General features: G+C 47.0%; 4 protein-coding genes across 4 annotated transcripts; 2 read left to right on the plus strand and 2 right to left on the minus strand.

Moving 5' to 3' along the window:
* Positions 1 to 3,577: 3,577 nt before the first annotated feature.
* On the plus strand, positions 3,578 to 4,759 carry PSV08DRAFT_340155 (uncharacterized protein). Its single transcript, XM_014222591.1, has one exon. It carries the CDS (start codon positions 3,741 to 3,743, stop codon positions 4,566 to 4,568), a length of 828 nt encoding a protein of 275 aa, XP_014078066.1. The 5' UTR covers positions 3,578 to 3,740; the 3' UTR covers positions 4,569 to 4,759.
* A 2,086-nt stretch (positions 4,760 to 6,845) lies between these two features.
* PSV08DRAFT_190235 (aspartic peptidase domain-containing protein) lies at positions 6,846 to 8,610 on the minus strand (the record flags this gene model as incomplete). Its single annotated transcript, XM_014222592.1, has 2 exons — positions 6,846 to 8,146; positions 8,199 to 8,610. The coding sequence occupies 2 exons, from the start codon at positions 8,608 to 8,610 to the stop codon at positions 6,846 to 6,848; spliced, it is 1,713 nt and encodes a 570-aa protein (XP_014078067.1).
* A 2,324-nt stretch (positions 8,611 to 10,934) lies between these two features.
* Positions 10,935 to 13,836, minus strand: PSV08DRAFT_366511 (ABC transporter transmembrane region 2-domain-containing protein; the record flags this gene model as incomplete). The annotated part of the gene is made up of 2 exons (XM_014222593.1): positions 10,935 to 11,624; positions 11,691 to 13,836. 2 exons carry the CDS (start codon positions 13,834 to 13,836, stop codon positions 11,284 to 11,286), a joined length of 2,487 nt encoding a protein of 828 aa, XP_014078068.1. The 3' UTR covers positions 10,935 to 11,283.
* A 3,957-nt stretch (positions 13,837 to 17,793) lies between these two features.
* PSV08DRAFT_190549 (retinal pigment epithelial membrane protein-domain-containing protein) lies at positions 17,794 to 19,921 on the plus strand (the record flags this gene model as incomplete). The annotated part of the gene is made up of 6 exons (XM_014222594.1): positions 17,794 to 17,899; positions 17,937 to 18,137; positions 18,193 to 18,370; positions 18,547 to 18,598; positions 18,795 to 19,474; positions 19,576 to 19,921. 6 exons carry the CDS (start codon positions 17,794 to 17,796, stop codon positions 19,919 to 19,921), a joined length of 1,563 nt encoding a protein of 520 aa, XP_014078069.1.
* Positions 19,922 to 21,252: the final 1,331 nt, after the last annotated feature.

Here is a 21,252-nt window from a genome sequence, read left to right on the forward strand (position 1 = left end):
CAGCCATACTTATGGCCATGCAGCAGCCACTTTCAGAGTGTGTAGTTTGCTATGTGACGTTGAAAGTCATTTCACGTGCTCATCGCTGGCCGTGCGCGAGACACAGTTTACCGTGACTTCTAATAGTCGCGTGGTACCCTGCCTGCACATACTCACTTCATGACGTGTTTATGCTCACTTCTCCATCGCTTCAACTTGCGTATCGAGCAATGGATAGCCCGTTCGCCAAAGCTGATCTTCACCATCCAATTCACCTGATATATTGCTGATCCTTGGCAGATTTCGACCCTAGTCATGGTGGTACCTGTCGTGAACATCCTCGCCTTCTTAGATCTCTTTCACACAGTTACCGACTATCTCCAAGTGAAGAGAGGTATCCGGTCGCACCGGGTGAATATATGGGTTGCTCACACAAGCAATGCGACATTAGCCATGGTTGCTCCAGCTCTTGCTGCAGCTCCTGGTATCGGCTTGTCAGTTCGATGTAGATAAAAAAAATCATTGCAAAATACCGACGTTTGTTTGACAGCATGCAGCCTTGTTCGTCCATGGAACCGGATCTGGAGCTCGTTTTTCGATCTTCGCAGTTTTTATTGGGTTCGTCAGCAGCATACAACTAACGGGTATACTTTACGCAATGGTTGCGACTACGGACGCTATCGCACACATAGTTGCTAGCAGTGCGCCCAAGGACGCGCTCTTTCTATCGAAGAAAAATGGCTTGCTCTGCTTTTTTTGGCGCTTACTGTAAGCTGATTACAGCAACTCTTCGTCGTGTCAACCCATACTTCTAGTGTGTTTTCATCTCAGCTCTCGCGTTCTTGTGTCTATTGAAAAGAGCCCGAGTGGCCCATTCTTGACGATAGCCTATTTGCAAAACAAGGTGCACTCCTTTCTGGCGATGAACGAGATAACGCCGTCAAAGAGGCTTTGGCCTACGCCAAATGAAGAGGTACCTGTGACGGCATTTGAAGTCTTACAGTACACTATTTATGTGATTCAGTACATGCACGCGTGGATATGGCTTCCTGTACGTATGACTAGTATCTCCTGCCTTTTGAAAGGCCCAGTAATTATCCTGCCACCACATTCTCATCGATCAGCGCGCCTTCTTTGCTGCCCCTAAGGATCGCGGTGGGTCATCCAGACTCCTGATTCGCCAGGCAAATCTCGTTATCAGCGATGATACCCCACGCCCTTTTGCCTTTTTCGATTTTTACGTTACGTACCTAATGTTGTTGTCTTCTGCCGAAATGTACTGTGAACAGATAACCAGAATATGCAGTTCACTATAGGAATTGATGTATTTACCGCTTGCTTTAAATCTACTACAGACAGCTAGTAGTAGTGCTGTCTCGAACGTAAGAAACTAGCATTGCTGTCAACAAACCCATGGCGACCTTACAGTTCATCGAGATGTACATCCAGGTTCAAGATAAACCCAGAATTTTGCTTATAACCTGCCTCTAGAAATCGTTTTATAGGCATATAGGTCCTTCGTTTGCTAGGCTCAAACTCTCCGTCAGAGCTTTTGCCGGCAAAGGTTGCTAAATCCGGGTATGTTCTCCGATTGCTAACAGGATTCTATGGTGTTATCCTCAAGGAAATACTGTTAATAACTCTTGTTCCATAGTACATTGTAATTTCCGTGAATCCGATGCACATACATGTCATCTAATGATATGAGATCTCGCGCTTTGTCGAGAGATGCATATAGTCCAAGAGGACCAGCGGCCAACCTTGCAGTGGACCAAACAAGTGCCCTCAGATACTGTCATTCTCAGCACAACGCATTAGCGGATTCTGGGTAGTCCGATGAAGCATGAGTATAAGATATATAATCACTTCATTACTACCCCTCTGCCTTTCGACATATCTGTGTAGCCGCGAGCGGCTAATGCATCTTGGACCTCGGAGTACGACCCATCGGGAGTCATATCCAGCAGAGCCCCACGTCACAACCAGTAGACAATTCTCTTATCGCAAACCGTCCAATTAATCAAAACGTACATCCCGGACGGGCTGCGATACAGCTCCGTTGGTGGGGCGAGGTGCTGTTTCCTCTTAGAAAACAAATGATTCAGCGACACTGATGCTGAATTTCTGGAAAATTAGCAGTTTGCTAAAGGACGTTAAAAGTCATCAGTGAACATGTGATAGCATTCTAATTCTCAAAGTGTTTACCAGATATGAGCTCATTTTGTTTGTGGGTAATGCAAGTAGCATACAGTATCTGGTAGCTCCATGTTCGCGAAGGATGTATTACTATAGTTGCCAGTGTTGATGAGACTGACGAGCTTGGCAGTCGAGGCACAGACATGTGGCATTGCCGAAGCGGCTGAAAAACACATAAGAACATGCATCGGAGATTCTCATAGGGCCGTCGGCCAAATTTCTGACTGTCAGACATTTGTGGCTGATTTTTCTCTGGGAGCCCCTCTTCTAATTATGGTACAGTGCTTATTGCGGCTTGTAGCGATTGTAGTTTAGTGAAAAAGGTGGACACATTGTTACATTTGTTTCTCAGGATATTGCATCCATGCCGAAGATGTTCGGCCCCACCTAACGTCTCGAGAGCTTGGACAATTGACCTTGGGAGCAAAACAAGAGCGGCCCTTCTGCGAAGCGTATGTGATATGGACGTAGGGAAGAGCTTTCCTCATAAGATCGTCGCTCGCAAGCAAGCTAGTACAGCGCTTTTTCAACTCGCTTCTCATGTTAAGTAGAAAAGACATCACTTTACATTGTAATTGCAAATCGTGAATGCTAGGTACATTTTATCAAGACTGGTTCAAGTTGGAACAGAATGCTGGAAGAACCTTCGCAAGTTCTACTATATGTTACATCTGATGTAACCGAAAGACATAAAGTATCTGCAGGGTAATTTAAAAGCAGATAATGACATGCATTCTTACCATAGCGAACGTGCAGACAAAGCGCACTCACTCAGCCACAAGCGATTTGAGAGCTCCAGCTGCTCAAATGTATGTTGGAAAGCATTTCTTTTTTAGCATATCATCTAGAGGCGGTGACGAGTGCAGCAGCTGTACTGTTCGGCGAAGTAAAGAATGCTATACTTATTTGGCTGAATCCTCCTAATCCAAAGACCCACTCACTGCTCGTTATTGGGCGGAATATGCATGGCCAAACACTTAAAATTCCCCCCGCACATCGAACGGCCAGCAGTGCACAATTTTGCAACAATACATCACTTCCACTATGAACCCCAGAAGGTTATTAGGTGTAAGTAAAAAAACACTGTACCTTAGATGAATATCACCGAAGAAAATCTGAAGCCATTCTGCGTTGGTAATGCCAAACCCTTTGACCGCTCAGTGGCGAATATCATCGTGGCAGGGGAGCATGCTGGGGAATATTTTCAGGCTGCATTTTCTGCGGCTGAGCGATTGGAATTTTTGCACGTGAGAGCTTCTCCGCTCGTTTCGCTTGGCTCCGAGCGGTCTAGAACATGGGCGATGCAACGGTCGCAGTAACCCTATGTTTCATTTCTTGAAATATGTCATGCATCGGCCATTAATTGCTTCACAGGTGCGTGTTGGCGGATCCAATTGGGGTTGCATGTAGGGCTGACCGCATTTGCCAAGAACAAAGCTGAAGAGCCAGCGAGGGTTTAGTATATTTGTTGGTATAGATCATTTCATCTAAATCACTCCGGTGTGTATGGTGTAACCAGCAATAATAAAGCATCAAAGCCTTCTATTTCGGAAACGAATCACACGATGGACTTATCGAGCTTGCACGGAGACCCTCGCAGCGCCCACACACATTACACCCCCGACAGCAAGTCTTACCTTTCATCCAAAGGACCAGACTTGTACTTTGGAGACTCTTACACCTATGCCTCAGATTATTTCGGGGGCCCCTTCCTCGATGACAACCTACACTCCTGTTCGATGATGAAACCGCTGGACGTATTCAGCCCCTGGGACAGTCCATCACCTAGCACGTTTCCTGGTGCAAATCCAACAAGCAGCTCACCATTCGCAGTGAGTGATAGCCACCTGAAAACATGGCCAAAATTCAACTCCGGGGATCTAGCATACGGAAAATATGCTCATGATGCTGAAAAAATCGAAACTCACCACACCGCCGACTCGATACACACCTGCAGTAGCAGTCCCTCATCTCCAGCCATCTCGCCCCAAATAGCAAGGCAATCACGTCTTCCCTCACCCTCGGCTTATCCTCGAACCTTTATAAACGTCAGATCCGAGCCTACAAGACGCAAGCGAGGCCGTCCCCGCCTCCCACCTGCAGCGTCCAAGGTCTCAGTAAGCACCGTTGCAAAGAAAGTCGAGCGGCCGCAGTGCATACCACATACCGAAGTCGAACGCAAGTATAGAGAGAAGCTTAACACGGAGTTGGAGCGGCTACGGCGAGCTGTTCCGTCTTTGCTTCGAGCGGATTCGGATAATGTCATGGGCGGCGCAAGGATAAGTAAGAGCGCAGTGCTGGCAGTGGCAATCGATTACATCAAGGACTTGGAGGCGCAGAGGGATAGTGCCCTGGATGAAGTGAAAAGACTCGGTGGGGAGGTGAAATTTTGAATTAAGTAAATCTGTTCATTGCAGTATTGTTTCGTTTAGAAATCCCTGTCTGGATCTTGTTTTGGGCTTCCATAATCGGTCTCAAGACGATTGTTATACCCATTGGGTGTTTATATTTGCCTATTACATTTGTTGAATGATTGCTGAATAGATGACAGTGGATGTACATACTCAAATATAATTCTGGTCTTATCCTGTCTAGTAGTAATACCGTGCAAAAGCATCACATCGTAGTTGTGTAACGTGAGCTTCCCCTTATGTATAGATCCTTTGCTCTCAGACTAAGTGAAATTTTCTTTTGTACGAACTTTCTTCCAAACACAGTTTGGCATTGTAAATTTGTCGTAATCATACGTTAGAGCGGCCGGACAGGCGGACATCATATTTGCAATCACATTATGAAGTAGCTAGGGGGTATTAACGCGCTATGCAATTTCAGTAGCTTGGGTTACTAAGATTGATCATTATAAGGCTGCGGTTACGCCAGAAAATCATTTTGAATCATCTCAAAGAAAAGTTGTTTTCATGTGCTTGGAATTCAACAAGATACTAGAGGTAAATTTTACCATGTAGCCTGTATTGCATAACAAACACTACACATCAATTCCATTAAATCAGAGTGGATGCCAGGGATGTTTAGGCCAAGAAGAGCAAATGAAGCAAAGTAAGGTAAACGAAGGGTTAAAGAGATCTATGCGGAAAGAAAGTCAAGGAGAAAATGACAAGAACAATCTTTCATGTATCACGCATATCTGGACTACCACGTCAGCGTTTTAAAAACTTTTCATTTTTTTTTAGCAATAATCATTGCGAGTGACTACAAGAAGACAACTTCTTCATGAGGCTAAGTAGTCTTGCGGTGGCTTAGATAGTAACTTTAGCAACGTGAGGTGTTTCTACTTTAATTGCACTTCTACGTCTCGTGTACAAAACTGTTTGGCTTGAGCCACAGGTCGAAAAGATCTCGATTCTGGAGCAACATCTTCAATCAATTAAACTAATGCTGCATCTGACCTAGTGCAAAAGTTGCTTTAAACCGTACGTGTTCAAGGTACTTAGCGGTAATAAAAAATCAAAAAAAAAGCGAGTAAAAGAGATCTCGCAGAAAGCACACTGCCAGATGCTATAAACAAAATTCATTGTGCGTTCTGCTAACGCTAGCGCGGCTTTTGCACAGTCTGATGCGATTTGGGACTGCGGCATGTAGCCTCTAGTAATGTCTAGTTATAGCAGTTAGGCCAAAACAAAGTTCCATGATGATTCGCAGAAAGATTTGTAAATTCTAGGGCATTGTTCTGCTCTTTGCGTCTGTACACTTAGAGTGAATATGGATCTTGTCTGAATTACCAAAGGTTTCGTAGCCTTTTACCACAACGGGAGAGGCCCGGGCCAGCCATATGGTGTACTACTCGATGGGCTATTCTGTTTTGAATTAGAATGTTCTTCCATGTTTTTCATACAACCTACATTAAATTTCAAATGTTTGAGTGACAGAAAAAACCTCGTAATGCGGTGGAATAAAGGCACCTTGCGTGATTGCACATTTATCCTGAAAACGAGACATCATTTAGAGCCGAGGAATCATTTAGCGAGTTTCTGATGTCCAAGTGACACTCTAAGCAAATATCGGCCTTGATGCAGGGGGTTATGCGGGACACAGCTCCCTATAACAACATGTTACTCCATCTCACGGGAAAATCTCCGAGAAGACTGTGATGGTTTCGAATAAAGAGGGTGTGTACAAATTCTTATTCGCCGAGGTCTCAATAGAAGTTGGACTCATTTTCGGCTGAGAAATTCCCCTCGCGATGCAGCTGGCCAATTGGGATAGTTGATTACAGTTGGTTTCCCTACGTTAGGAACCTAAAAGGCTCGGATGGAAGCCACGTTGATTGATTTCCATCTTGCCTGCTTTGACAGTAAACTGTACGATATCCCCTTACGACACAAGGAGCAAGAGAGCCATTAATTCCTTACAATGTCGATTGATAGATTCATCTCACCTTAGCGTGCAGGAATACATCGTACACAAGCCTTGAGTAGAAGATCAGTCTCCAGTCAGACATCATGGTACTAGTAGCAGAAAGGGATAATGGGAAGAGATTAGTAATAGTATGTAGATACTAACTAGCTTTGAAGGAAATCGAGTCTAGCTACGTGGACCAGCGCAAAGTGCGCTATGAAGATGTTCCGCTTTTGGGTATAATACCACGTGACCGAAAACATATGACAAGCAAACCAGCCTCCCAGATACAAGTTTCGATCTCGATGCTCGCATCATTCAACAGTATGCTCCGCGGCCAGCCTCGGCAGGGTCCCACGTGAATGAATCGTCTCACTCAGTCCCAATGGTCTTTCGTCCAGAAGTCTGCCGTCGTTGACTTCATCTACTCTCTTGAAGGCATCATGTACTAATCCTCTCCGGGGATCTTCTTGGTTTCCGTTGCGTACGCTTTTCATCCGACCAAAAGGTGGCGAGGGAAATGTAATGCCGCCAGTTTCTAGTGTGGAAGAAGCAACAGCAGCAGCCGGCGGCTGTGGCGGCGGGGGTAGTCCTTGGCGTGGCAACTCGAGAGACTTACTCTCTTCTGACTCTTGTACACCTAAACGGTGAATTACCGGTCTTTGAGTTGTCTTACTTAGAGTTCTTGTGTTCCTTCTTCGTCTGTGTATGTACCAGGCCAGAGCGACGAGGAAGAGGGTGCCAACCACGGATCCTACAACCGCTCCTGCTAGAGCCGCTGTTTGTGATGATGGCTTTGTACCGGGAAGTACGCGACATACTTGCTTTACCTTGGCATCTGCGCCCATGGGGTCGGCCGCTGCAACCACAGCAGGTGCGAGTTCGTAGTTCGTAGCATCGGGATCGACAATGAGGTAGTTCTGGGTGAAGAAAGGAAAGCCAAGAACTCCTATAGTCACAGATTCTGTTTGATTCGTTACGGCCATGTTAAATACTGTTGCGTTGCTCACTTCGAACACTCCCGCAGAATTGTATGCCCGGGGTCGGTAGTAGAGCTCGGATGCTGGAATTACAGTCTTGTATGAAGCTACCGAAGGCTTTGATGCATCGCCAGCGGGACTGCCCATGTCGGATATCGTAATGGTAATTGTGCCTGCAGGGGCAGGGCTAGTAGGGAGCTCGAAATGGCGTGATGTCTCGTTCCAAACAGCCGTCTTTTCAGCAGCTGCGAGCTTGTCCAACATTGCTTGTGGGAATCTGATATCGGAGGAGAAGGGATCGAGATGTACAGTAAGTGTATCCTTGACATCTTCGAAAAGCGTGGTACTGGTACCACCGACGTCGTAAGTGATGGCGGTGAGTATAGCACATGTAGGGCAATCTGAAAACATAGGAAATTTGGTTGCAGGGCTTTTGAGACGGCTTTCGTCATACCCGCCAATTACCAGCAAGCCGGGCTGTGGCGCGTCTTCTGATTCTGAGCCTGCCCACAACCCGTATGTCCGTGACGAAGCTTGACCTGAATTGACAAGGAAGTTCAAAAAGCTGGAGTCCATTCCCAATGGCAGAGTTGCTCGGAACCCAGGATCATACTCTGTGAAAGAATCCACAGTTGCTAATGCGTGTTAGTGTTGTACCCGTTTGACATCTCTCCCTGAATCACTCACTGTCTGTGGAACCGTTGGTATACATAGGGAGGGCGGGAAACTTATTGGTGGCATTTTTTGGGCCAAAAGCTGCAGCATCGGTAAAGAAGATGTGCGAGTTTCCGGATGCCGTGTTTACAGACTCTCTGCTCCCTGGCCACGCTGCGTAGTCGACCTGGGCAAATGAAGTTGATGCTGCACTATCGTAGATACCGCCTAGTTGGCCAATGCAACTGCTGTTGGTGGCCGATCCACACTCTGTTACGCTGTTGACGAAAGCATTGTCCAAAGATGTCGAAGGCGTTAAGGAAAACAGCTGAGGAGGAGTTCCGATGGCGAAAGAGATGCCTTTGGAAAAGATTGTACCATCAGCAGAGACTGAATGGTTGGTCCACGGCAACAGCAATGGTAGGGAACCATTTGGACAGGCCATTTCCTCCAGTGATTCCCCTCAAACGGGTGAAATTGGTCGTCGTCTACGCTGGCCGTGATGATGATGGTTGAAGTCGAGAATGCTTCGACTTGGCCAGCAGCATTATCATTGCTACGGATTTGTACAGGGATGCGTCCAAAGGGGGAGTGATCTTCACAGCTTGGGCATGGCGACCTGGACTCCTGGATCGGGCGTCGATGGCTGGTGCTTGATAACTCGTTGAGGCAGGAATTCCAATTGGACAAGGCTAGCTGACTAGAGTCTCAGACTCTGTACCTGAACAACACCACCTCACCACACAAGGAAACAGCCCTTGTGGACTTGGGCAGATGGAGCAGGTTTCCATCATCCTCATCCTCATCAGCAGCAGCAGTAGTAGCAGCAATGTCAAGGTTCGGTCCGCAATTCACCCACGCTCTTGTCTAGTTCCTGACGTCATAATCGTGTCGAGGTAGGGCTGACTGGACCAACTGAGCCCGCGGCTCGTGCTTGGTGAAAGCAAAATCTCAAGCATCGCACGAAGGTACGTACGTATGAATGCACCAGGCGGCAGAGTGCTGTGACGAGACGGGCCTTTTGTGGAGAGAGCAGAGTATCGAACATGTCAAGTCGGACCGTCTAAACGTCGCATCGACCCTGAGCCATGCGATGCCCGGCCTGTAGGGCCAATCAGCAGCCTCAACACGACACTAGCGCCAGTCGGGGACAAAGCTCGCTTGCCGCATCCTTCAAGCTGATCTCGGTTGCATTCTCCACTACCACCGCCCATCGTGTTTCCAGCCTCGCAGCCCAAAACGCCCCAGATCGCCCCTCGTTGGCTCGCGTACAAAGGATCGACCTGCGCAGCGCAAGTGCCCAAGGCGACTGCGTGCATTACACCCCTCGCTGCTACCTCTATTCGGCGAAGGCTTGACAGCCAGCACGTCATTTTACTTCGCTCAGGCTCAACTTATTCGACCTCCAGAGAACAAGGCCCTGCTATGCCGCGCTCAGGCGAAAGATATCTTATTTGGAGGATCAATATGTGTCATTTCAGCTCGTTAGCTAGTCAACTTGCATTTGTGCTCAAGACACACTACACTGCACTGTGCTAACAGTCGCAGGTAACGAAGGTATTCAAGTACGTAGTAGATACATCGAAGATGTGGATAAGCACTAACGGGTGAGCACTGAGCTAGTACTAGTCGACACTTGTGCTACTGACCCTGATAAATTTGCCCTTGGTATCAGGTTCGCCACAGGACCCTCAACAATGGCAGGGTCCAGATCGCAAGGGTTCAGGCATCATGGTTCTTTCAGTCGTCCAAGTGTGGAGCACTAGCTGCCCATCCATTATCTACTATGTATGTACATCCGTACCTACATAAAGATCATCGCAAAGACTGCATATGTGAGCGGTAATCTTTGGTTCCGGGTCCTAAAGCAAGGTTAACCACCCCTATCGCCAGGTCCTACAATGTGAAGGTACAGGTGTATGCACTTGCGAAGCCTGCTCCGTCTTCTATTCTTCCTCCCCCCAGTCAATCAAAGTTTTTCCTCCTTCAAGCTTGGTAACATAGCAGTTCTGTTATTGCGTCGGTATCATGTACCCGCCTCGTATCATCAATTGCCGATAATCCTACACATATACCATCTCCTAACTGATAGATGTACTTTTTCCGCACATGTCCGATGTACGGCACAGAAAAATCAGCTATCGATTCCTTACACGATATAAGCCAGATATTTCGCCTCTCCCTTGGGCGAAAAGCCACCTAATTTCGTGTATTGGGACCAGTGTCAAGAAAAAATCATGTGTATCAGTGAAAAGTGTTTGTAGGGCCTCTAATGGTGATTCAAAAAGTGCTAGGGAGTCCCTGGACTGTCAGGCTGACCGCTGCAGTCCCGGAGTCAAGGGGTAGAGACTCTACGTCAGAAAGCCCAGGGGGCAAGTTTGAGATGTAAAAATCCAATGTATGATCTTGTCAATGCGCCTTGGCTGGTATCTAGTGAGGCATGAGCTCAGTCGAGAGATTCAAGAATAGTACTCGCCTGATATGTGATCAGCCAAATCGTGAATTTGTTGAACGGCGGGACGATCGTCATTTTCCGACTCACTAGTGTACTGTCGCAATACCGTCTGTGGAGACCTCTGCAGCTCATCACCACGTGCTTTCTATCTTGCGATGCGAATTGAGGCATTAAAAGCGCGCTACGTATGTACGTGTTTACATCCTGTAAGTGGGCGCGCTGAAAGCAAGACTATGTGGTCACATTGCGGGGCAGAGCACGCCCAACGCTGTAGCCTTCACGAAACACTATCGAAGCTCTAGCAGAACCATGCTCACCGCTCAAAGCATTGTAGATTTGTGTTGTTTTTGAGTCTCCCATGTGATTTCCAGCCGAACTCCAGCGACTGCGAGTTGAGATGTGTAGAAATATCAAGCTACCAACGGTTTCGCATGATTGTTTGTATGCGAAGACGGAAAAGGCGCATAAAGGCCGCCTCAGAAACAACTACAGAGACGAAGACACAGTTTTAGGAACATGAGAATCCAAACATGTTTTCAATCAGTAAAAGGATCAATGTACATACCTAAACTACCCGTTCTCACCGCATTCCTTCACTTCTGCTCCAAACTACATACCATCACCAGAAACCTCATTCACATTCTCCTCCTTGCTCACATCGTCTCACATGTTCTGCTCAGTATTCTCATCCTCTACGACGTCTTGCTCTTCCTTCTCTAGATACGGCGGCGGTGCCAATTCCTCCCTCTCTCCATTTTCACCATCTTCTTTCTCAACCCACACTCTATTCAACTCAGCCTCAATCTCCTCTCTCCTCTTCTTCCAACCCTCGACCTTAGCCAAGCGCTCCCTAAGCTCTGCTAGTTCCTTTTCTACACTCGACTTCTCAGACTGTGTGCCGATGCGCTGGAACTCCCATTCGTCGCCATGCTCCCCCATGCCGAGGGTGAGGGTGAAGGTGTGGTAGCGCTTTAAGCTGGCACGTGTAGATATAGTGATGAGAGCTAGAGGGGGTAGTCAGTAAATCAAACGTAGAGATTTGAAAAGAAGAACAAGCCGGATTGACTTACTGATTCCCTTTGCCTTTGCGCGTTCATACAGTAGACCCTCGACATCGCTGCTAACAGCACTTGTGCCCTCGTCGATAAAGGCGTAGCGCGGTTCGTGATATAACAACCTGGCGATACCCATGCGCTGCTTCTCCCCACCGCTGAAGACATCTTTCCACACTTTCTTAGTGTCCCAACCACCTTCGCGATCAGGCAAGTAGCCCAGCTTGGCTTCTTCTAGGATCTGTGAAAGCTCAAGGTCGCGACGCCCAGCATCCTTCATGTCGGCGTCGGTGTGTGGGTAGATGACTTGGTCACGGAGCGTACCAGTGGACAAGTATGGCCGTTGAGGTAAGAACATGATGCCGTCAACGCCAATAGTACGTGGACGGCTGACCAGGCCGCGATATGCAGGCCATAGGCCGGCGACGATACGCGCGACAGCGCTCTTACCGCAACCATTGGGGCCAGTGATGAGAAGGTGTTCACCAGAGTGTACGATGAAGGAGAGCGATTCGAGTAACTCTTCGCCTCCTCGTGGATGCAAAGCTGGCGCAACAATGGGCACGTGTTCAAGGCGAATGCCATCAAAACCTTTATGTACCGTGCCTTGGATGTCCGAGACTGAGTAAAGCTCTGAGCGTGTGCCTGGAAGGGGGTAGTATGCGTCAGCGTGGACGCGATGAAGTGTACTAATGAGTGTGTAAACGCGCGAGGTATAACCTGCAAGTTCAGACAAATCCTTGATACTGTACATCATTCGGCCTCCGGCATCTGCAAGGGACAGCATAAGTCGCTTATTCGTGATAAAATCCTTCATGCGACTTCGCTCGCGTTCTGTACGCTCGCTCCCCGGGACCTCTGGCGTACTGCCCAGGCCGCCCCAGGCCGGCAAGAAGACTGGGAGGGATGTGATTAGGTACCCAAAAGCCGACCAAGAATATTTCAGCACAAAATCCTCAAGCATGTTGTATCTGATTTTCAGGCTGTAGATGCCCTCCATCCAGTGCTTGAGGTCCTTGAAGCCACGCTCGAGAAAATGCTTTTCCATTTCGTCACCGCCATAGAAGGCGACTTCCTCTGCATTTGCGATGAGTCTCGAATGGAGAGCCCGGAACTCGCCTTCTCTTCGTCCTTCTACTGCTTTGAGTTTACCAAATGGTGGCGAGAGTTTTCTCAAAACTGTCGCTGTCAAGAAGTAGTTACTCAACAGTCCCGTCAGGGCTAATGGCCCTAGAGATTTGTAGAGTTGATAATTGAAGACACAAAGATCAACAAACGGCTTGCCCAAGCTGGAATACAGTGATGCAGCACTGGCACAGAATAGGGTCAAATCCTGCGTAATGTACTGATCGGCGAGTCCTACGCCTCCATCCAAATTCTGTAGCTTGTAGTAGTTGAGATGGTCGTTCAGATAAAGGTCGTGAATATATCGCGTAAGCCGGGTGCGGAAAGCAATGGACACCTTGCTCTGCAGGAATTTTATCATGGCATTAGTGTAAGATGAAAAGGTCCCAACGCCCAGCCACTTCACAATGCCCCAAAGAAATGCCTTGCCGTTGCCTGCAACAAGGTCTCGCACGATCTCGCCATCAAGCCGGGCTACAACCAAGGAAAGGTATGTCCGTAGCATGAGGAAGACGCTGTGGCTGACCAATAGTCCCGTCTCCTTGCTGTTCCATCTTGGTATCATGATGTTCAGCAAACTGAGGAACTGATGCAGAAATGCAAGGTTCAGGCCAGGCTTAGTCTGTGGAGGCGGTGCTTGTGGGTCGTTTGGATGCGTATCGGCTATGCGCGCTGCGCGCGGAGGCTGGAGAAAGAGCCTACGATGGGCATCAAAGGTCGTCTGCTTGGTGGGATGTATAACGACTTTAGACGTTGAGTCGCGATTGGGCACGTATATTGTCCGGGAGCCATCTTTGTTCTTCAGTCCCGAATTGCGCCTCAAAAGCCGCCGCCCTGTCTCCTTTTCTGCGCGTCGGCTTTTGTATAGTCGCTGGCCTCCATAGCCAGCGCCTATGATGGTGAAGAGGAGGGTGATGGTCGACAACAGCTTGGTAAGCTGGGATGCATCCCGGACGCGAGACTTGAGAAGCGTGGCATAGTGGTCGTAGAGTGCTAAGAGCGGGTCATGAGGTTTCCGTAAAGTAGATTGTGCGGCCATGGTTGGCCGTGAACATCCTTTCAAGGATGGTTCGCACGCCGTGGAGTGGGAAGATCGCGTCGGGTGGTTGAAGGTGGTGTACCTTGCATGTGCGTGCCATGACGCCTGCTGCGTTTGAGCCGAGGCATGTGAACGTGCCACGTGCGTTGGGGAAATCCGGGGTGGTGGGGCGGCAACCAATCGTCCAGCGGCGCCATCGCAATTAAGCTGTGCAGTTATGAAGCGATAGATTATGATAGTAAAACTACCAAAAAGAGAGCTCTCCTTGGGCAACAAAGGAAGCCTAATATCGCCAATGTTTTTGTCCACTTTTGTAGGCAAATGATCTCTTAGTTTCAGAACAAACAACCACGCAAATCCTTTATTGTTTCTTTAGTACCTGATTGTTTAGAAGACGAATTTGTTTAAAATGCGTTTTAATAAAGCTCTGCAAGCTGGATCAAAATTACATTGAACTCAAGAATTAAAATGTTGGGCTGAATAAACAAAGTCCTTGTTACTAGGAATAACCACAGATTTAGAATTTCGTCCTAAAACTGTGCGATAATTATGGCTGATAGCTAGAAGAAGTATAATGGGCCGTTGCGATCAAAATGACATGTCGACTTTGGTTAGGGCCTTTGGAAGGACGATGATATGATACCTGGACTGACATTCCAAATCCTCCGGTTTCCACCAGAATCGTTTTCTGCTGCCGAGATTGTCCACATCTCAATTAGGCTTCTTGGCTATAACGCCTGCAACAGGATGGTTGGTGCTTGCATATAATCTGGCCATCTTGCGTGATATGGTGGGGTTTCGGTCTGACGCGGTGCAGACAGACACCGCTCAAGATCAACCGCCAGATGCGTTCTCGCATGATTGTTGTAAGCCTTACCAAATCTTTCATCCCAAGCAAAATCCGTGAAATGGTGGACGCGCGTCTTCATGCGTCAGATTCGGCCACACGTTTCCATCGGTAAATTTATAGCTGCCATCGTATAAAGCCCCACTCTAATGGAAAACTGAGTTCAAAATTGAATTACAGAAGACCTGGAAGAGGAGAAAGTATAGATTTCAGCAGACACTGAGTAAACTAAATTAACAGTCCTATGTGAGCCTGCAGGTGGAGCCTTTTGCATTGTGCTCGATCCACAGCCAAGCTCGTGGACAATAGATAGCTATCTTGGGTGTAACTGAAATGGATACCTCGACAAAATGACAAGAGGGCGTGACGTATCATGATCAAAATACGACGCCACGATTGTCTGCTTGCGCCAAATCTCACTAAAATGCAAGAAAGAATTAGTTACTTTCTCAAATGTGACATCTGCACATCGGAAAGTATTAAAATATAGAACATACATAATATTTGTCGACAACAAGAGTAGTTGATGCTTATCATGGGACAGAATAGAGCAGTACTTATAGAGTGTCTTTTGTTAGTCGATCGTTAGAGTCGTCCCGCCTTGAATGAATCTCTGGTGAGAATCTTAGTGCCTTCCTAGAGTGCATAGGTGTCATTATTGTAAACTCTACGACTACCCAGGTGCGTATCAAGATTCCTGTATTTTACGACAGATTTACGTCTTGTAACTTCAGGTTCAACACGCCGTGAGACAATGCGTTTTAAATTGTGCACTTTACACTATGAGATTGCTTAGGTGTTACCTCAGCTGTAATTTTAAGTGTCTAATATCTGTGCAAAGTATAATCGACTGAGAAAAGTCTCCCACTCAATCTGGAAGGCGCAGTCTCCTGTGTTGGCATGAATGATGTGCGTTACTCAACTGCCGTGTTCGACTGATCTCAATTCATCGCGCAATTTTTCGTTGAGACCTAATTTGTTGCGTGATATTAGGTGGGTTGCCGTATGATTTTCAAACTATACCGTTTCGCTTGCAAAACAGGGCAAAGTTCATGATCATGGGCGGTCATGTCCCAAATGTTGATGTTTTTGTCCCTCGCTGGCCGGAGGATTTGAACATCATGGTTGATACTAAGAGAGCTGCCTGCGCGCTTGACTATCCAAGAGACAAGTTTCGTGTTTATGTTGACAATGATGGCCAAGGGAGGTTCAACTTAGCAGCATATTTTCAAAATCTCCCGCGCACAGCTTGGTTTCGCTACCTACTAATTGTTCTTCAGGATACATTGATTGGTTTCCTCAAGCCTTGCCTGCAAACTTTGTAGCTGGGCTCGATGCACACATGATCTCTCAGCCTCATTAGCTGTGGACATTCAAGCCACATCTAGTCGACGACCCGGATATGTGTAGCTTTGGCTTTTTTTTTTTTGAAAATATTTTGCCACATACTCGATAACCATCCAAAGAGCTAAAAGACGATAGAAGAAAGATTTGCAATAAGTGGTTGGTGAATCACGTGCAAGCTGCCGGGATATTGGTGCCATGGCGGGAGCGTGAATTCAATAACAATCGACAATCACTGTTCATCGAGGTTTCTCGCTAGATCCTAGCTTCAATGATAGGCTTTATTCAAGGTGGTAGTGATTGTTGTGCCTTGTTCGGTTGGGAGGGTGTTGTGCCTTCGAGCGTCATATTGGACTCGCGACTGTTTAAGCATTGAAAGTACAAACCACAATGCAAAGAAGCACCTGGCAGGCATGCCTGTTGATATGCAAATGCAATACAAGGGATGAGATACGATTGGTCTGCAACATCTTCCTAATTAAGGACTAGCATAGGAAAGCACTGAAGGAGCTAGTGCGGCTTATTAGTAGGAGGCGCTACTGTAGCTGGCGTAGCGCAGCGGCACGGCACGGCCCCGCCCTGCGTGGGGGTAAAGAGCAGCGACAGCCATACATGAAGTTCATGGTACGAGGTGTGGATGATAAATGAAAGACTAGGTGCCCTATGTGATCGGTGCAGGACTATTTTTTTGCACACGCCCATGCAAGTATGTACGTTGATTGACAATGGAGATATGCACAGTGTTACAGCAGGAGTAGCGCCTTGGCCTAACTCGTTATGTGCTGGCCTCGAAGACACCAAGTTAACACCGGCAAAAGATGTTGAAGTGCACGCCTAAGAAGGAGCCGTGTTAACCGTTGTCCCTGTTTTGATTTCTTATCCACCATGCTTTACCTGGCAGAGTCTGGATACAGCAAGCCCACAGTTGCTGTACGATGTACGTCTGGTGGCGTGACCAAAATACTCACATTATGAGTCTGCTGATGCAGCAAATGCAAAGGCAAAATCCTCTGTAGAGAACTAAAAGCCGTGCCATTCTTCGCTACTTCTTTTCCATTGTGATTGGCAGCTCCACAAATTTCAGGCGTTCTTGCGTCACTCTCCAGTGACTCCCAGCATTAAGATATCTAATATGTGAGAATGGGAAGCCTAAGTACCCCACAAAAACGTTTAATAACAAGCCTGCGATTAAATCCAACAATCATAGCCAAGTCCTTGGTTCACGAAACACAACCACAGGCTTGGGGATTACGACCTCGTTGGAGGCCTTGTTAATGTAACACCAACACCCGAGGGACCTGATCGTACGCAAATATTCTAACCTTCATTGACAACAGTGATCGTTGACGGCTATATGCTTATCTTGTACTGGTCACGAACAAAAGCTATCTTATTCCCCCTTTGAAGTTATATCTACAATTGCCTTGGAGACGTTGCAAATTGAAAACATGTCTTTCCCAGAAAATGTGACAACAAAGTGCCTTGACTTTCGCTTTACCGTATCTGCAGGCGGCCTTAAGGATCGCGGCCGCCTAAACATAGCTTTAGGTAGAAGGTCCGACCTCCAGTTACTATAATCCAGTTGCAGGAGTGACGCTATACCCGAAATAGATGCTTGCACGACGTACCTATTGACTCCGAAGGAGTATAAGTATCATGTCCTCGACGTTGGAAATTCGAATCCTCACCACTCAGCAACTCATCAACTCACTTACAAAGCTTAAACAACTCCTTAGTCTCCAAGACTTTCTAACACATCCGCCAACATGAAGACTCCCTCTGTCGCTGTTATTGCATGCCTTCTTTCGCCCTTGTTGGCTGCTGCTGTAGCAATCCCGGAGTCTACAGAAAGAGCAGACGTTGAAGTTCGCTGTAAGCTTTCCAAACAGTCAATTTTCAACAATTCTAGCAATACTGACCAGGCCAGCCGCTGATGTCGCGCAAGTCGAGAATGTTGAGAATGTTGAGAAGCGAGCAGATTGTTGGATTCGAGCCAATTGGTACAACAACTGGCTATCTGGCGGTTTTCGCCGCTACGGTGTACGCCTCGAAGCAGGCCCAGACAGCCGACGCCAAGATCTTTTGAATCTTTTCTGTGCTATCCTCCAAGGTAAGATTGTCGTTCGCAACCTTTCATGACTTACTAATGCTAACTCATGGCTAAGGTAACGCAAAGCCCAACATCAACAACAAAGCTTGCTACTCTGAGCCTGATGGCTCCTTCAAGGCGGACATTACGACATTCGAGGGTTCGCATGGACATGGCCTGTACCTGGACTTTTTCCAGCAGAACTTCAATGACTGGCGTCGTAGAACGAACTGCGACGTCGACAACCGCAACATGTAGATAGCGATTTGGTCGTGTGGGGAGCTATGAAGGACCTTGGATTACTTCATGGTCGAATAGCTAGTTCAGAAATTTGGTTTAAAGAATCCTACTGTCACTGAAATACAAACGTTTCTCTCTGTATTTAATTATTATATAGTATATTGAGTATTTGATTAACTCTGAATTCTAGCATTTTAGATAACGCAATAGTGGGTATAGATTTTCATGGTATGATTGCGCTGGTATAGGGAGGTGCCATGTGTTACATTGGGTTCCGATCTATACTTCTCTTGCTAGGTCCGCACTAAGGCTAGTTAGCTTTACAATAGTGTTCCATAAGAGTTATCTAGCAAGATAGTAAAGTAGTATACTTATATAGAAAGTAATAAGAAGTTTAATAACCACTATTCTATATCTCTATTAGCTAATAAGTAATAGTATTATGAAGTAAACGAGACCACTGGAACAAATCCCTTTGCAAATCATATCGTTACTCCAACCTTCACCGCGCATCCACACATCGACCCTCATGTCGTCGAGCTGGTCGCATTTAGCCTCGACTTTTCAAACAAGAAAATTACCTCCTTTTCGATCGATCGCAACGGTGTCGTCGACAATCAGCAAATGGTCAAACAAACTCTGCTAGGTGCAGTTCACGACATTGCGATCACCGGTAACTGGATCGTTTTTTGTCAGTGGCCCGTCAGTCTTAACGAAAATGGGAAACCGGGGAAATCGGAAGTCGTATGGGATACTGAGCGGCCCGCTATGTTTATTGTGACTCCAAGTCATCCAGAAGCCCCCTTGGAAGGCTTAGGGTGGAAGCCATATGAACAGCGCATCTACACACATCCTTACAATTCCGAAATGGTTCACACGGAAGGGGCCTGGGAGGTGGACGGAAAGATATATTTTGAGGGCACTTGGCCGCATCACGCCATCTTTTCATTCTGGTCCAATGAGGACGGGTCACCACATGCCATAGAGACGTGGAATGACCTAGTCAGGATTGAAATCGATCCGAGCCAGCCCACGGAGACGCAAATTTCTGATCCGTTTGTCCTTGTTGGTATTCCGAATGAGTTTTGCCGGATTGACGAGCGGTTTCACTGTAGACCGTATGATCGCGTCTTCATGACGTGTTTCACTTTGAGACTGGAGAGGTCCTTATGAAGCCTATATACCAAGGACTGAATGCTGTCGCAATGCTTATCAAGAGCACCGGCGAGTTGAAGATCTACTATCCTGGGGATCAATGCCGTTGCCAAGAGCCTTTGTTGATTCCGCGCTCCGACAATGCCCCCGAAGGTGATGGCTACGTCATATTTGCCGTCAATCGCCTCGATGTTAACCTTACCAATATTGCCATTCTTGATACAAATGATTTCGAGACTCCTGTAGCGGCCATTGAGTTGCCAATTCGTATGCGAGCTCAGATCCATGGCAACTGGGTTGATGCAAGAGAGTTAAGTGGAAAGCCTCTAGTGGCCCCTACCCAACTCCACCATATGAATTATAAACTTTCTTTGGATGACAGTTTTGAAAACTTCAAGGACAAGCTTTAGAGTTTGTGGCCCCGGCCCTCGACTATGTCTACGTAGTTACCGTCCGTTCACCCGTAACGGAACAGTTTGTAGGTACTTTGACTTTGACTTAATCTAAAGTCCACACGCGTAGGAAACCATCAATATCTTCTTTAAATTATATGATAAAGCCAATTTAAAGTGCCTTTGACTCTGCAGACAGGAAGACTACAATCTCGTGAACGCCTTCTTGCCGAATTAGCAATGGGTCTTTGATTTGACGAAATGTTGAGGCATGGCGATAGAGGTGTAAAGCGGTGAAATATCGGCAGAGGTGCGCAATTCAATTGCGTGCGTATCTCGATTGTGGAACACGTTAACTAACTAGTCATGTCCATAGATAGTTTATGCTTTTCACCTTGTTTTATACGTGTAGACACCTCTCTTTAAATGATGGTATTGTTGACATTACAATCGTTGACTTTCCTTCCTAGAGGATTGTTCTTGATAGTATCTTTGGGCGGCCCTGTACGGCCATTTCTGTGTATATCTTCCAAGTCATTATAGGATATTATAAAGCATTTAATTGGTAATGGCTACCTGAGCTACGCTATATGACTTGCTTGTAGATACTGCAGTCTGCTCCTACAAGTGCAGTTCCTGTATTTATGCCAGTGTGATAGTACGCCGGCACATGTGCTTGTTACGGTACGGCATTGGATTGGCGAGCGAACCCCTTATATGCCCCTATGAGGCCCGCGGAAGATCAGTACCCCTAGTCCATGGAAATTGCATAGGATGTCACACAAAAATCACACTGAATTATTCGAGTGACGAAATAATGAATTCAGCTGCCATTTCAGAGGTGGTGCGATGATACAAGCGGTAACAACACTGCATGTGGCCTTTGTATCGTATACGCAACGGACGGGGGTTGAGGCTTGGAAGCTTGGATTCTTTCCAATGTCCGGTAGCAGTGTCTTGACGTGAAGGGCTGAACCGAAAAGGCACAAGTGATCCAAAACAGTGATGTACGAGTAGGCAACAGTCTGGGTACTCGTACGCCGTAGCATACTAGCCCAGGCATCGCAACTAATAAGGCAAGGCTTGGGAATAACATCAAAAAAATGGAGGATCTTTACCGTTATCAGTAGGCTAAAGTACTGCGTCGCAGAGATGAAGCGACAGTAAGACCGTGGCTCGGTCCATTTTGCTGCTAATGTGAGAGCCTGGTCGGCACCAGTAATCAGAACCTTGAAATATTGTGGACCAATTACAGATGTTGGAAGCTTGGCTTTGGGGTCGCATATGGGGGTAAGTTAGGCAGAACAATTGCAGACCACCAGGCAAAAGGGAAGCGGCTGTGATGATGA

Source organism: Bipolaris maydis, assembly GCF_028858645.1.
Source record: "Bipolaris maydis strain C4 unplaced genomic scaffold PSV08scaffold_17, whole genome shotgun sequence".
Taxonomy (NCBI): domain Eukaryota; kingdom Fungi; phylum Ascomycota; class Dothideomycetes; order Pleosporales; family Pleosporaceae; genus Bipolaris; species Bipolaris maydis.